This window comes from Peromyscus eremicus, chromosome 2, assembly GCF_949786415.1.
Source record: "Peromyscus eremicus chromosome 2, PerEre_H2_v1, whole genome shotgun sequence".
NCBI classification, from domain to species: domain Eukaryota; kingdom Metazoa; phylum Chordata; class Mammalia; order Rodentia; family Cricetidae; genus Peromyscus; species Peromyscus eremicus.
This window is the reverse complement of record NC_081417.1, coordinates 120,791,032-120,806,891: the sequence shown is the minus strand read 5'-3', so window position 1 is coordinate 120,806,891 and position 15,860 is coordinate 120,791,032. Positions and strand designations below refer to the sequence as shown.

Here is a 15,860-nt window from a genome sequence, read left to right as displayed (position 1 = left end):
GCGGCTCAGCTCTTCCTTCTGAAGAAGACTGCACATTTTCCAGCTCTGCCTATCTAGCTTGGGCTGTCTAGTATATGAGGTCTGGATTTGACAACTGTATGGTCCTGATTTCAAACCCTTGTCTTGTGAGATTGCAGGCCATTTCCTTTCTTTAATCAGCCTTGTTTTGCTCCATTTGAAAAACAGGAGTAAGACTGCCTACAATTCTACAAGAGATGTAGAAAGTTGAATTAATTCATAAAAACCTGTTTAGCCAGGTGTGGTGGTGCATGTCTTTAACCTCAGCACTTGGGAGGTAGAGGTGGGTGGATGTCTGTGAGTCTGAGGCCAGCTTGATCTACACAGTGAATTCTAGGCCACCATGGCTACATAGTTGAGAACCTGTCTCAAAAAACCAAAGCGAACTATAACTTGCTTATGGTCTGCAGCACAGAGCAAGTACTCAGTAAACAACGGCCATCACTTTCAGCTTAGTCTTAACTGATGGTTCTGAGTCTTGACTTGTTCTCTTAGATAAAATAATTTCAACACTGTGTTTCTCTATTCAGGGATGGTGCTGGCGATCTTGAGCGTATGTTCGCTTTTTGTGTTCTCACACTGTGGTACTATCTCTACAGTCTCTCTCTCTGTCATAGAAGACACAGGACAGTTGGGGATGAAGAAGTGGCACATGAAGACCATAAATAGAGAAGACAGCCAGAAGTACTCTGGACTTACAATATGGATTCTGACATTCATCTTGATTTTCTCCCTTAGAGAATTACGTACCCACCCTCCATCCAAAGATTTATTTTCATTTTGTGTGTATTTTGCCTCCATTTATGTACGTATGTACATACGTATGTACGTACACCATCGGTGCCTGGTTCTGAGAAGTCAGAGAGGGTATTGAATACCCTAGAACTGGAGTTACAACAGGCTGTGAGCTACCACTGGCTGTGAGTTACCAGGTAGGTGCTAGGAATTAAACCCAGGTCCTCTACAAGAGCAGTTAAGTGCTCTTACCAGTTGAGCCACTGCTCTATCCCTGTTTACGTGGTTCTCACCTGGTATATCCGAGCAGGCATTTTCTCCACAAACAGTCCTTTCTTCTCACCTTTTTTAACCAGCTTCGTTAGAATAGAAAGCCTGTCATTATTAGGCCTATGGGGCCGAGGAGAGGATTGAGGCGAAATCTCAGGTGAAGATGGAGCTGACCTGAGAGAGAGAATCAAAGAACTGTTGAGCATAAAGGAGCTTTGTTTCAGCAGTCTTTAAAGCTGCCACATTTATATACTGGGTACTGTACTTAAACATAAACTGCAAACTTTTCTGATCCAATATAGTAAAGGCAAATTCTCTAAGAATAAGACCGTTAAAAAACAAAACAACAAAACAAACCCATTTTTCTGGTTATAGTATTATGGTTTGGGCAAAAAGTGCATTTAGTATGTATATATATACACCTCAATTCTAAACTGAAAATAAATCTCAATTCTGTCATGAATAATTTATATGCATATTTCTAAATACAAAATAACTTCATGCCAGGGCAATAAAGTCTTAGAGCAAGAAAGAAGAGACTTCTTATTTTCTTTTAGAATTCCTCTTAAGTTTAGCTAATTATTTTTAAGCATTGAGCATTTATTATGAAGATCCTATCAATACCTACTGAAACCACACAGCAAGTTACATGGCAGAGAACTTACAGAGAGAGATCCTCAGCTTCCTGTCTTACAACGCTGACTCGACTTTTCTTTGGCAATACAGGGGAGTTTTGATCAGACACCCTTTGGTAGAAGAGCATGTAGGCATTCCAGTATCTTCGACGTACATCAGTGTATGGGTTTGCTATTTTGTAAGACATTAAGAGAGAAGTCTTGGTAAATAACATGTTTCTTAGCATGATTATAATAAAGGAACTACAAATTCAACAATTTATATAGTAAATTTGCAGAGAGCAAAGTGTAAGTAAAACATGGGTGTGTTATAGTGTTGCCTAGAAGGCAAGCTAAGGTACTTTCCTTGGGGCATGAGGATGGAGGGAAAGCATCTTTAACACACTGCATAAAAAATAATGTTTGGGTCGGGCAGCGGTGGCACATGCCTTTAATCCCAGCATTCGGGAGGCAGAGCCAGGTGGATCTCTGTGAGTTTGAGGCCAGCCTGGTCTACAGAGCGAGATCCAGGACAGGCACTAAAACTACACAGAGAAACCCTGTCTCGAAAAAACAAACAAACAAACAAACAAACAAAGACGTTTAGAAAGCACAGGTGCTGGAACTGTCTTCTGTAAGTAATTATACCACTGTGTATGTCAAATAGAAATAGACAATTTTAGTGGCCAACTAGTTCTAGTTGAAATTCCTTATTCATTAGTTTCCCTAATGTTATTTCATTCACTTGATTTGTTAATTCCCACTATTTTTAGACATTTTTTCCCTCCAAGAGCTTGAGTATATCACATTGGCTATCAAAAAAGCTGTCCAGCCGGGCAGCAGTGGCACATGCCTTCAATTCCAGTGGGTCGGGGAAGGGCAGAGTCAGGTGGATCTCTGAGTTCAAGGCTAGCCTGGTCTACAGAGTGAGATACAGGACAGGCACCAAAACCACACAGAGAAACCCTGCCTCGAAACAACAACAACAACAACAACAACAAGTTGTCCGATGCAGAGTGGTCAGCCTTGAAACCATATACACAGCACCAATAAAAACAAACTCAGCAGGTTGTACTGATATCTATTTGCACTCCAACATATACATACACACACACACATAACAATCCTAAAGAAAAAGAGGTTATCAGCTTGAGTGTGGAGGGGCATGGGAGGGGTTGGAGGGAGGAGGAAATATAATGCAATTCTATTTAGGAAAAAAATTAAAAAACTAAAAGGTAACAAAATAGTTGTGGCTCTATAGCTGTTAGAATACAAAGGAAAAGAACAAAATCTGTTGTTTTTATATAAGGAATATAGCTTCTAACTTGATAGAAAGCTATGTATTAAAAAATAAAATGAATGGAAAATATCTACTTATAAATACTTACTTTGATCATAAACTTTCGGTCTATATTCTCCTCCAAAGCATTCATACTCCAGGGTCTCATCATTTAGGTCAAATTCTTCTATAACGGTGTCATTAAATTTATACCACTTTCCTTTTCCACACCCCCTAGGACCAGAGATCAGATAAACACTATAAGATTTAAAAACAATTATCTTCATCCCTTGCATTTATCAAAATGTATTGTGTATAGATAAAGCAGATCGATGATGGCTACTTAAAAGCATCCAGGAAAAATGTAGCAACAGAGGTGTAGTGATTTCAGTTTCTAAAACTTTTCAAATCAAAGGAGTAAAAATAGTTATCCTAAGTTTAAAAAATTGGAAATGCAGAACAAAGGGTAATGTGAATTCCTACAGCTGGGCATCATGATACCTGCCTATAATCCCAGCACTTGGGAGGCAGAAGCAGGACTGAGGAGAGGCCAGCCTGGGCTATAAACCCTGCCTTCCCCACTACCCTCCCCAGAAGTCCTCCAGTGGTGGGTGGATGGCAAAGTGGAGATCACACGAGGCCTTCTGGAAGAGGCCTTACCGCCTGTCCTTAATGAAGGAATAGTAATGGCCTGCATGTGCCTGCCCACTGTGTACAATGACACCAACAAGCTCGTAGTTTTCTGTGAGGGCAACTTTTTTCCGTGGGGATCCTCCACCTCCTTGATCCATATTTCTCCCATTTTCACCAACTTCAGAAGACGAATCCTGGCGAGCCATTCCCGAGACTGTGTAAGGCTCCATATTGAGCATCCAGGGAAACTATGTAACAGTAAAAAGAACACATCAATGTTAAGTGGGAACGTACTTGGCAGTACCTAGTAAAGTCAGACAAAGTAAGAGTTGTGGTGCCCTCCGAAACGAGGGCTGACTCCTGCCCCATTCACACATGGCGTCTCTGACAGGCCTGTGTGTCACAGAAGCATTTCATTTCACAGGCATGGTTAGGGTGCCTTCAGAAACAAAAGCACCATTTGTAGGTATGCTGTCCTGTGAGCGGCAGCTTTTCAAACAAGGGCTGCAGACTCTTCATGCTGTTTTTCTGGGACAGACAGGATGTAGAAAAGAAGGAAAGGAAAGGGGGAAGGGGGGTCATGGTTAAGAGAAATTTCAGGAAGAGAAAGAAGTTACCCGTATTTGTTCATCGTATTTAATGGATCGTCCACTCTCCCAGTCAAAGCCAAATCTCATCAGGTGAATTACCAACACACTTGGTAAAGACTTAATGCATGTTCTTTTCACTGTTATTCTCTAAGAAAAAGCAAAAACCAATTAACTCCCTGGAGAAAATCAAAGTAATGAATGTAAAAGCTCTTGGTACCCACATAAAACAAATAATAGCACAGTCTACTGGAAGCAGCAACCAGAGCTTAATAATGACCTGTATGCAGTAACAAGTAACACTAATATTGTTTCTTGTAGAGGGCAAATGTGATACCTTTTCTTTACACTTCTCACAGTAGTATGCATTACTTCCTTCTAAAACTTCACCTCTAACAAACTGGTCCAAAGAGATTTCCAGGCTTTGGCAAGAAGTAACTCCTAGATTGAGAGCCATGAAAGCTTCCTCACGCTCGTATCTGGTTGGGAAAAGACAGAACCCATGAATGGAGAACCACTGCGATCGTCATAATACCTGAACTTGGATACCCTCCTCAACAGCTAGGGGAATTAGATAAGCCTCAGCATTGTAAAAGCACACTGACCAAAACATGATTTTCAACGAATACTTTAAGGCTACAGAGTAATTATGGAATATAATTCATTGAACATTTATAGATCCAGTAAGAAATCAATCTACAAGTCAGCAATAAGTTAACATTTATAACTTTCTAAAATATCATTTAAAGATATTTTCCCCCATGGTGCTGACATCAAAACCAGGGTCTTGTACCTGTCAGACAAATGCTGTACCCCTGAGCTACACTCCTACTCCTAACAGTCACTGTTTAATGTAGCAGTGTCATCTTCACTAACCTGTGAGGACAATCTTTACAGATCTTCTGATCAGAATAGATCCCCTGGAAAGTATTCTTAAAAATTTGTTCTCGTCCCATTTTCTGTCAGAAAAAAAATTTAAAGTTTTAACTGATAACCCTAGAATGTACAGGTTGGTTCACATAACATTTTATTTAAAGATTTCAATTTAGCCATCAAAATATACAGAGTAATATTGGTAGTTTCAGTCAGAAACTAAAGGAAGGCTAATAAGCTATCATTAGCCCCAGTGTCAGAGCATGCAAACAGTCAGAAGAGGAGGAAGAGAGAAGGGTCCAGGAGAGCTGGTCATGGGAGTCTTCCATTTATGAGTCTGGATTTTCTTTCTGTGCTTTAAGTTGCAAGGCAGCAGCAACTCTGACAATTTTTGCTTTTTTCTCAAGGACAGATACTATTTATCTGTACGTTATTTTAAATAGATGAAGTGTAATATTTGTGCTTATTGATAAGATGTACTGTGGTACCTCTGGGCAAGTCTGTTACATGTTTTATTGGGAACGGCAGAAAGCTTTGAATGTAAGTATCACCACAAATAATAGTCTATCTAGTCCTTTTGTCCTTTTGCTAGAGAAGTCTCCCAGTCCCCAACTGACTCCAGGGGACCATCAATTCACTGGGCACTCTGCAGCCAGACTATACCTCCAGGGACATTGCAAAAATACACAAGCATGAAATGGTCATTTACTCTGTAGTATAGATTAGGAACTATACTGCTCTATCAGCTTAGATGAATAAAGAATACTTCTCCAATAATATATATGCATTAATTTTAAATGCTCAAAGTATGAACTGCAGCTGTGATGCTCAAGATGATTACTTCCTGGTTTGTGAGTTTCAGCCACTGTAAACCTTCAGGCACCGTTCCTATACTGTAACTAGCTGAAGGAATCAGAGGGCAATGGAGACTGTCATTACCTTGAGATACTCATCCATCTGATCAATAAGACTAGTGAAGAACTCATATGCATCCTGCTGCTCCCTCACATAGAGCTCCTTGTTCCACATCTTGAAGATCTGTGTAGCAAGAATTGAATAGGTCTTTAAAGGGAAAGCAGCATGCTCTCAACATAACACACAGGATCACATAAATGCTTCTGAAAAACGAGTCCGATATTAGGATCAGGATGTTTTTACTGGAGTGAGACAGGCTTGTATTCTGCTATCTGTGCATTTTCTTGGTCCTTTATATCACAGCAAGTTTCTGAAAGCAGACGTGGGTTCAGGGTGAGCCCCTGGACTACACAGCAGCAAGGGTCTCTCTTACAAGGGACCTCTGCTCTGTGAGGCGAAGTAGAGCAGCGTCCTTTATTTGGAGGCACTAGCGATACCAGCACAGGTTCAGAGAGAGATGATCTGAGTCCTCATGCATTTTCACTATTATTTTAAATTATGTGTCATGTATCAATGTCTCTGTCAGATCCCCCCCGCAGCTAGAGATGACAGGTGGTTGGGAGCTGCCTGGTGTGGGTGCTGGGAACAAACCTGCGTTTCTGCAAAAGCAGTGTAACTGCTGAGGCACCTCTTTAGCCCCTTTAAACAGTATTTTAAAGAGCTAAAATACGAATCATAAGGAACAGTCAAAACAGATAAGCAGGTCCCCAGGAATTATGAATGACTGTCCTTAATGTCCTAATTATTTGAAAATAACAATTTGTTGGACATTCAAATCTTTGATGGGCTGTTAGTGATGACAGAAAACCATTATCACTAGAGAAGAAAGTGGAGCCAAACTCTAATTGTTATCCAACCTCACATCTATAGTTCCTACAAATACCTTCCAGAAGTTCTCAGGCACATAATACTGCAGCTTGCTTTCCATCAAATGTCCAAAGAGGGACTGTACTTGGTAAAACACACTGTCATCTGGATTGTCTGTATCATCATCCACTGAAAGAAGCGACTATGAAGAAAAGCATTATTAAGTGAGACACTTTTAAGTGCTTCACACTAACCCCACACACGCACACATGAGTACCCACGCTGGTGTTTAAGTATGCTAAGGAGTGTCTGATGTGGAGACAGCACTGTACAGATATTTAGATATTAGTTTGTCATTTCCTACTTGCTGTGATCAAGGATACAGTATCTCTTTAAGTTCCATTTTATTAGGAAAAACGGGAGCTGACGAGGATTTTTAGACACAAATGCTACATGATAATTATAGAATATTCTCAAAATACTGCCTGTTACCCCACAAGTTGTGACTATGTTAAGAAGCACTGAAAATAGTCACATATTCTAAAATATCAAGTGCAACTTTATAGAAGGGTTGAGACTTCTGTATGTACAAAAATTACATTTGTTCAAATAACCAATTAAAATAACATTTTTACAAAAATGTGTGACTGTAACGTTTTCACCAATTCCAGAAGCTAATGAATTTTTAACCACAGCTACAAACCCAAGAAACAATAACGAAGCATGAGACAATCTGCAGACAATCCACACATTCTCTGATGACAACCAGGACAGGGGAAGGAGATCACCTCAGGGAGTCCGGGCTGCATGTACAGTTGCTGGAAGACTGCGTTCATGTAACAAGTGGCACCACCGTTCCTCAGCCCCACAAACCCTGAACTGGATCTGCTGTCCACTGGGGGCAGGTACTGGGAAAGAAAGGAACACAACAGTGGGGAGGAGATTGAGTGCTCTACCACAGCACACTTCCACAACAGCCACTTCGAATGACTGGGAAGAGAAACAACAGACTCAGGTTTATCCATCTATCAGGGAGGAAACTGAACCAACAGAACCTACGTTCCTCAAGCACCTGTGTTAGGTGCTGCTGTGATGACAAAATGCAACGGTCTTAAGGTTTCTTTTCTGGTCATTAAATATGTGGCACAAAACAGGGATTAGCTCATCTATGTAGACCTGCATTCATTCACTTATCATTCAACAAGTGTTTATTAAGGACCTAGTATGTGCCAGGCACTGTGCCAGAGATTAAGAGAGAACAGAAATGTTCATGGGCCCTGATCTTCAAGAGCTTACAATCTAGTTGTGTAAGCTTTATCGCATTAATCAAGCAGATACATTATATGCCGCCTACAAACAATGGATGCCGTTTTCTGAATAAAGGAACAATGTTCTAGGAAGCATTTATCATGAGGAACTCTGGAGTCAAGGAAGGCTTGTGTCCTTTTTACACAAGGCAATGTTCTTCTATTCAACTCTTTCTAGTAAGCATACAATTCAAACGACAGAAAAGCACGACATCGGGTTACTTATAAATGTTATCAAGTAATGCAGATCCTAACACAGTGCTTTTCTGGGTAGAAATAATCCAGATAAGGCATCTTGGCTAATGTTCAACACGGCACCTCTCCAAGTGGGAAAGGACAGTACAGTGGAAACGTGAGTACCCCAGGAGCTTGGCTCTCTTACCACACCCACACACCAGTGTCTGTATCCATGTAATAAGCAAACAGCTGACAAAAACAGGTAGGTATTTTGGACCTCAAAGCATTAGTAGATCTCACACGCTTCTCATTAACATCAGAAGTGACTGACAGCAGGGTGCTTTCTAGGAGCTAACACGCACTTACATTTGTAGTGCAAAGCACAGATTTTTTTTAAGTTATGAAAAAAATGTTCAAATGCTAAAAAGTTAAGTATTTATCTACGAATGCTTTATTCCTTGTGCTGGTATCACCCCTGACTTGAGGCTAAAGCATATCACAAAGTAAGCATTACAAACTAAAGCATGAGAAGTGAGCTTTTCCCCAATTCAGAGCTCACATAGACTTCTACTACTTCACTGGTGTTATTTCCTCTCTTGGACAACTGTCCCCACTGTTCTAACTTGTGTATACAGGGATACTCAACTCACACATCCGAAGAGTGAGTCTGACTTTGCATTATGGAAGAGGAGAAAGCAAACCCAGCAAACAGTGTCTTCCGGTGCACCTGCAACTTGTCTGCTTTCTGCACATCCTCCTCTACAGGAAGAGGCCCCACAGCTTCCCTCACATTCTTCTCCTTGTTGGAATGAAATGAATGGCTTCCTTCTTGCTTCAGTGAGCACCACTAGTCTTTAAGGCTCTATTTCAAGTTTCATCTTCTCTAGAAGCATTTGATTTTGGTTTGGTTGTTTCGAGACAGGGTTTCTCTGTGTAGTTTTGGAGCCTGTCCTGGATCTCATGCTGTAGACCAGGCTGGCCTTGAACTCACAGAGATCCTCCTGGCTCTGCTTCCCCAGTGCTGAGATTAAAGGCGCAGCTGCCGCTGCCAGGCTCTCTAGAAACATTTTAAGACAGCCGATGAAGTGCTACTGTGTCAGCAGGGCACTCAGGCCACACCTCCAACCAATCTGCTGGCAGGCCTGTGGCTTCCACTGCACATGCTCTGGCCTGCCTGACAGCTGGGGGAGTGCGTTCATTTTTCAACTTCCAAAGTCTAAAACCTTTCTCAACATGTGATAAACTCTACGAATTTTATTCAATCTATCTGGCTTTGTAATTCAAGTGCCTGGCACTATGCCAGCATAAATTTACTCAAAAAACAAAAACAAAAATATAAAATTCAAATAACAAAAATGGTTGGAATACTACTTTTTAGTTGAGGTTAACTATTGGTCAGTTTAAAAATAGCTCAATTCTAACTGAAAGGTATTTCATAATAATATAATGATGAAATATGATAAAAATTTAGTTGATTTTAGTATGTAAATATGCCATGCCAAAAAAAAAAAAGATTGACTTGGTTGTGGTTAGGATAATACAAATTCAGTCTTAAACTTATATATATTTAGAGGCTAGAGAAATGTCTCAGTGGGTAAAGGCACTTGCTGTAAAGTCTGAAAACCTGAGTTTAATCCCCAGGTCCCACATGGTGGTTGATGGTGGGAACCAACTCCTGCAACTTATCCTACCCTCCATACATGCTCCTTGTCATGCACACACCTGCCAAAAAAGTAAATATAAGTTATATGTTTAGGAGACCATTCTAAAAAAAGTTAAATGAAGGCTGGGGCAATGGTTTAGTAGGTAAAGTGAAGTGAAGACTGAGTTTGGGTCCCCAGAGCAAGCTGGCTAACTCGTCTAATCAGCTCAGGATGCAAGTGATGCTTTGCTTCAGCAGAACAAGCAGACAATAACAGAAAACACCAAGATCAACCTCCAGCCTCCACTTACAGGAATGTATACGAGGAAGCGTGTCTTTAGTCTAAAAACTTACATCAAACTCTTTGGTGAGAGCAGGGTCAGGCTGATGATGCATTGAAAGTAGTTCTTTTGTAATAATCTGAAGATTTGAAGGTGAGCTGTCAGCTAACATCACAAGAACCTCATAGGCTGCCAATCGGCTATTTACTGTACTACACCTAAGAACAAAGCACAAGCCATAAAAATTAACATCCGAAATCAAAATGCAAGCAAAACAATCCCTAAAACAGTTAAGTTAGGCCTATGCCAGAAATCTAGTCATCTATGTGTCCTAAATAAGGCAGCAGGAAGTTGTTTTAGAGCTATTATCTTCTTAGCCTGATAATAATCAGCAAAATTCTCTCAAATAAGAAAAAAGAAGCTATGAAAATAAGAATAGATGCCCATAAACATTTCCAACATGCCCATGGTCAATAATTTTCCAATGACACTACTCAGCTTTCTACTTCCGTTACTGAAAATGGAGACAGAAATAGTTTGTCAAATCAATTTATGAAAGTGACATGCAGGAAAGCAGACTTCCTCTGTTGCTTGCCTTTCAACCTGGGCAGTAATTCTGAACTATAATCAACACTGACATCACATCACTAAAGTGATCACAGATTAGAATGGATACACAGAAAAGAGGACGTCCAACTTTTGCCTGGGACCACTTATAAAAGTGCAGGAGGGGATTCTGGGACTCTGGGGTTAGCACTGCACCTGACACCAAGGACAAGGGCTACAGAGCTGGCACTGTCCTTTAATTCTTGTCTAGATGCATGGATTGAAAAGGATGGGCAAGAAATGAATAGGGAGGCGCTACACACACACACACACACACACACACACACACACACACACACACACACGCAGGTAAAAGCAGTTGTTTTGTTACTGTGACAAAAGAACACATTTACTTTCAGGAAGAGTTTTCATGTATTTTTTGCTTCAAGGTTTTGGTGGAAAGGTCACTGTAATGAATGAACAAGTTCAGTACACTGGGGGAGGCTGAAACATGTCTGCTTTTCAATCCAGGCATTATACACAATTTTATTACATTTAATAAAAAAAGAGAAGGATTCACCAATATAACTGTTCATTAAAACTGTTAGATATATATTGTTTCATGTTTACTGAAAAACAAAATACTAATAATTTCTGGGACTTTAGAGTTCCAAGGACCTAGTGCTAAATATTCAAGACACAGCAGACAGGAACGAGGATGGAAGCCACAGCCCTAAGGACAGTCCCAGAGCTCTACTAGTTCCCGCCCCCTGCCTTCTGGCCATGCTGCTAATAGGGAGCTCTCTAGCTACAAGTGTTCTTCTGACAAGAGACGGGACAACATGGGAAACCTCACCCGGCAGGACACGGACAGGATTGACAGATTGATAGCTCTTTCTCGATTCCATGGCGACACTTGATGAGACTCTACAGAGTGCTTACCATACCTTGCCTGTACCAGCCATCTCTAAAATTAAGAGCCTCTTCAGGGTTAGGTAACTCTGCTCTTTAGAAAATTAAGTTCAGCTCGGAGCAAGCTAAGTGGCAGCTTATTGCTGCCTTTTCTATGGACAAAAGTCTAAATATCATTTGAGCAGGGTCAACAAAACACATGGATATTTCACATTTATATCCCCAAGGATTAACATAAAACCTTGATTCCAAAATCACAACTGTAATAAATTACTAGCAGTTGCAGATATGAGAACATAGTATGACCCATCAAATGACAAGGCTCTAGACCTTTCTTCTAAAAAATCCTAAAGCCCATACTTGGAGTCTGTTTACTTAGTGCTCAGACTTGAACTCAAGATCCCCCACATGGCTAAATGTGTGCTTGACCACTGAGCTACACTCCCCCGCCCCCATGCAGAATTCCTGCCACCTTTGTTTCACTTGGCATTTGTCACTCAGATCAGCACACAGTTACTTCCTATCCCACCTTGAGGATGAGAACTTACCAGCACACTTTTCTGTGCTCACTGTGGGCCAGGCACACTTTATACACAGCTCATTTACATGCATTTGTTTAAGGGGTAGGAAACACAGGACAAACAAACTCACACAATGGAAGACAAACTCCAAGTTAAGAACATCTCGGACTACAGTTGTGAATTAAGAGATTTTACCAAAACTGAACACAACGTGCACTTTCCATACTTTGGATGAAAGTCCTGTTGACTGATGGCGGCACTGCCAGCTGGAGAATGACTATTTAAAATAATTCTAGAAGCTCGGAAAAGGAAGTCATCCAACAACGGTTTAATGAGTGACGAACCTGGAACAGAGCAGAACACCACGTTGAAGACAACACAGATTTTAATTCAAAGATCCTGTAGCACTTTCTTATCAGAGTAGCAGAGGCTCCCGAGGCTACCCAACACCAATGCATCCAGTTTAAGTTTAAGCTTACGTTTCTGAGTGTTTACTCTGTGGCAAAGATCTGTGTAATGGTGGGACTGGGAACAAAGTAAATAGTCAAGTGACATGCCATCCCTTAGGAGTCTATGACAATGAAAGGAGTCAAGCTTTCACCTCGGAAACACAAGTGCCAAGACCACCACAAGCAGAATGGTTTGAGTGAGCAGTTCTTAGCTCTAGGCATCAGGAAGTCTTCCACACAAGGGCTAATGAGACTTTTAAGATTGTCTCCTTCAGACAAAATGATACTCCTTCTTCCTAGTTAAGAAGCACTCTTTTCTATGTATCTTCAATATCCAAAAAGATTCTATGGAGTCTAGTTGGTGCTATAGCTGTGGAAGTTATATTCCAGTTTGTTTTCTGAATATAATTTATAGCATTTGGATATATATTTTCAAATTATAACTGTACTTCAGGGGAAATCTTAACATTTTCCCCAACACTGAGGAGGTAATGGCTGGGGAGTACCTCCTCAGATAAGAATCATCCTTATAAGAATGAAGATATATTATAAAATATGTAATAGCAAAAGAGATACACCTACTCTGATTTATAACTTTTACTTGATATTAAAAGTTATGTGATCTCCCTCTTTCAATAAACGGCATTCGGCTGGCACCCGGCTTACAGCCGTGGCGAATGAAAAAAAAAAAAAAAAAAAAAAAAAAAAAAAAAAAAAAAAAAAAAAAAAAAAAAAAAAAAAAAAAAAAAAAAAAAAAAAAAAAAGTTATGTGACATGACATGACATGACATGACTATTTTGAACAACGTAAAATTCTCAGTGTGGTTTAATGACACAGGTAGAAGATACCCTATGGTTTGCCAGTCACTAAAACTGCAGACAATTCCTTACTCCTAAAAGGTCAATTTTCATGGAACATTCAGCAGTTATCATATTGTCCCAATTACACACAACACTGGCAGTAACTGAGAACGAAGGTACTCTCCCCCCCACAATACAATGAAGCAACAATTACCAAGCATTTCCTTTTCTGCCCCACAGAGTGAAAGCAGGGTCTTGATGAGCCGCAAGTGTCCTGCCAGTAAGATGTTGTCTGCCTCACTGGTCTCACATTCCGCTGTTCGGTTAGGTTCAAAGTTATCCAGCCATGTAATCTCATCTTCAAGCATGGTGGCTGGGCTGATTCGTAACTGCTCCATTTCTGAAGCTGAGAAGAGGGTAAAAGTGAGGAGGTGGAAAGCTATTACAAAGGAAAACTTTTATTCATGGACTCAAAGTCCTGAAGAAAGAAGCGAAGTCAAGTCCTAATCTTCCACTTCACGGAACTCACAAACCTTGTCATTAATAATCTTCTGGTGCAGATACTATCAAGGCTGTGTTCTGCATAAACTAAACACTTGATTGCATCCTCTGTGTGGACCACCATGCTACACATTATGAGACAATGGAGATAATCACTGCTCTAACAAAGCACCTGGTTTAGGAAACAAGACTTCCTCAGAAAAGGGAGGAATGGCCAGTAATTAGGACTAAGGCTCTCCACAGTGCTTCCTAAACCAAAGAGGCAGATCTACGAAAGAGAAAGATCAAGCATTATAATCCTACATCTCTAAACCATGAACAAAACTCCAAGGAATAATTTTGTTTTTGTAGCAAATATCTCTTTTACCCTGCCAAACAAGGACTGACAACCAAATTCTGCACTGGAAGCATGGCTGAAAAGTACCTATTATTTTAGGTAGTTTTATGGACATGGTCCCATTCTCTACATATAAACAACTTATATTTGAGTCATGACACACGGTCAAGTTTTGTTTCTCCAGTCTCCAACAAATCAATCTCATCACACTGCTTAGAGACCGAGTTCTGATCTGAAAGCCACGAAAGCACCCGCTTGCAGAGCTGTTGCTGAGGTGCATCAGTCACCAGATACTGGAGCTTTGTGACCATTTGCAGGAAGAAAGATTTCTGCGTGCAATTTCTTTAGAATGAAGTGCTGGAAAGAAAATTTCCTTCTTTGGAGAAACCATTCTGTTCCTTTTTCTAGGGCACAGAGAACCACGTGCTGTCTCCTTTAGCCCTCCAGGAACCTCATCACCAAATTCTGAGCGGGGCTCTACAACTTGTATATACAGAGGGGCTGTTTATTTCACCTGGTTTTGATGTTCTACTCCAATTAATATTTTTGTTGACCCTAAATTATATTACTTGTAATCTGAAGTGAATCTGGGGGTAAAGAGTAGGGAATATATTAAACACTTGGTCTGAACATCTAAAATTTACATAGGACATTTGCATTATTTATAATATATTTACATTATTTGAAAGTAGAGATGAGTAAAATCTCCATTCTAAAAAGCAAGTTCTAACATTGCTACTTCAGGCACTGACTGACCTCTATCATTATCAACATGCTTCAACCAATTCCATCAGCTCTTAAATAACCACCCTTACTGTCAGAATAGGGCTGGATAGGTGCTCAGTGGTTAAAACCACTGACTGCTCTTCCAGAGGACCTAAGTTCAGTTCCCAGTGTCGATGTCAGGTAGCTTATAACAGCCAGTTAACTCTAGTTTTAGGGGAATCCAATACCCTCTTCTGGCTTCTACAGGCACTCATATACACGTGCATTCATTTACACAACACACACATGTGTACACAAAGTAAAAATAAATCATGGCAGAATAAATAACACCAGAGAGTAAGACCCTTCATGTTAATTCTCTCTTAGTTCAATTACAAATGAGACTGGCAACTATAGAGTAACAAACCTTCTCTGTACACTGGTTGGGTATGTAAGAGAAACAGAGATCAATGGTATATAGATTTACATGCTATAAAAATGACCGTCTTCCTGCTTTGTCAGGGACAGTCTCCCCCCACCCCACCCTACCCCCGTCCCCAATCCCAGTGAGTGTGTACTTACTTGTCAGGTCATCTAGTAACTGGCACCGCAAATCAAAATACTCCATACACTGAGACAGCAGTCTACAAACCAGACAGATTCCAGTTACTGAAAAGAGGCCGATTTAAAAGAAAGCATTTGTCTTTTAAAAGTAAGTTCACAAAGCAGGCTCTAGAGTCAGACTGTATTACAGTGGGTAGGAGGACAGGCTCTAGAATCAGACTGTATTACAGTGGGTAGGAGCACAGGTTCTAGAGTCAGACTGTATTACAGTGGGTAGGAGGACAGGCTCTAGAATCAGACTGTATTACAGTGGGCAGAGGCACAGGTTCTAGAGTCAGACTGTATTACAGTGGGTAGGAGGACAGGCTCTAGAATCAGACTGTATT

General features: G+C 40.5%; 1 protein-coding gene across 1 annotated transcript in view; it reads right to left on the bottom strand.

The window, feature by feature from the left end:
* The window catches only part of Usp24 (ubiquitin specific peptidase 24), a 139,988-nt gene that overhangs the window by 26,417 nt on the left and 97,711 nt on the right, over nucleotides 1–15,860 (bottom strand). Inside the window, exons 39-52 of the mRNA XM_059254608.1 lie at nucleotides 15,493–15,554; nucleotides 13,582–13,773; nucleotides 12,344–12,461; nucleotides 10,212–10,356; nucleotides 7,520–7,639; nucleotides 6,808–6,933; nucleotides 5,949–6,047; nucleotides 5,013–5,095; nucleotides 4,474–4,615; nucleotides 4,167–4,286; nucleotides 3,577–3,797; nucleotides 3,026–3,150; nucleotides 1,689–1,830; nucleotides 1,047–1,197 (exon numbers count right to left, since the gene is read on the bottom strand). Coding sequence (XP_059110591.1) covers nucleotides 1,047–1,197; nucleotides 1,689–1,830; nucleotides 3,026–3,150; nucleotides 3,577–3,797; nucleotides 4,167–4,286; nucleotides 4,474–4,615; nucleotides 5,013–5,095; nucleotides 5,949–6,047; nucleotides 6,808–6,933; nucleotides 7,520–7,639; nucleotides 10,212–10,356; nucleotides 12,344–12,461; nucleotides 13,582–13,773; nucleotides 15,493–15,554 — 1,846 coding nt within the window. The remainder of the gene's footprint in view (nucleotides 1–1,046; nucleotides 1,198–1,688; nucleotides 1,831–3,025; nucleotides 3,151–3,576; nucleotides 3,798–4,166; nucleotides 4,287–4,473; nucleotides 4,616–5,012; nucleotides 5,096–5,948; nucleotides 6,048–6,807; nucleotides 6,934–7,519; nucleotides 7,640–10,211; nucleotides 10,357–12,343; nucleotides 12,462–13,581; nucleotides 13,774–15,492; nucleotides 15,555–15,860) is intronic.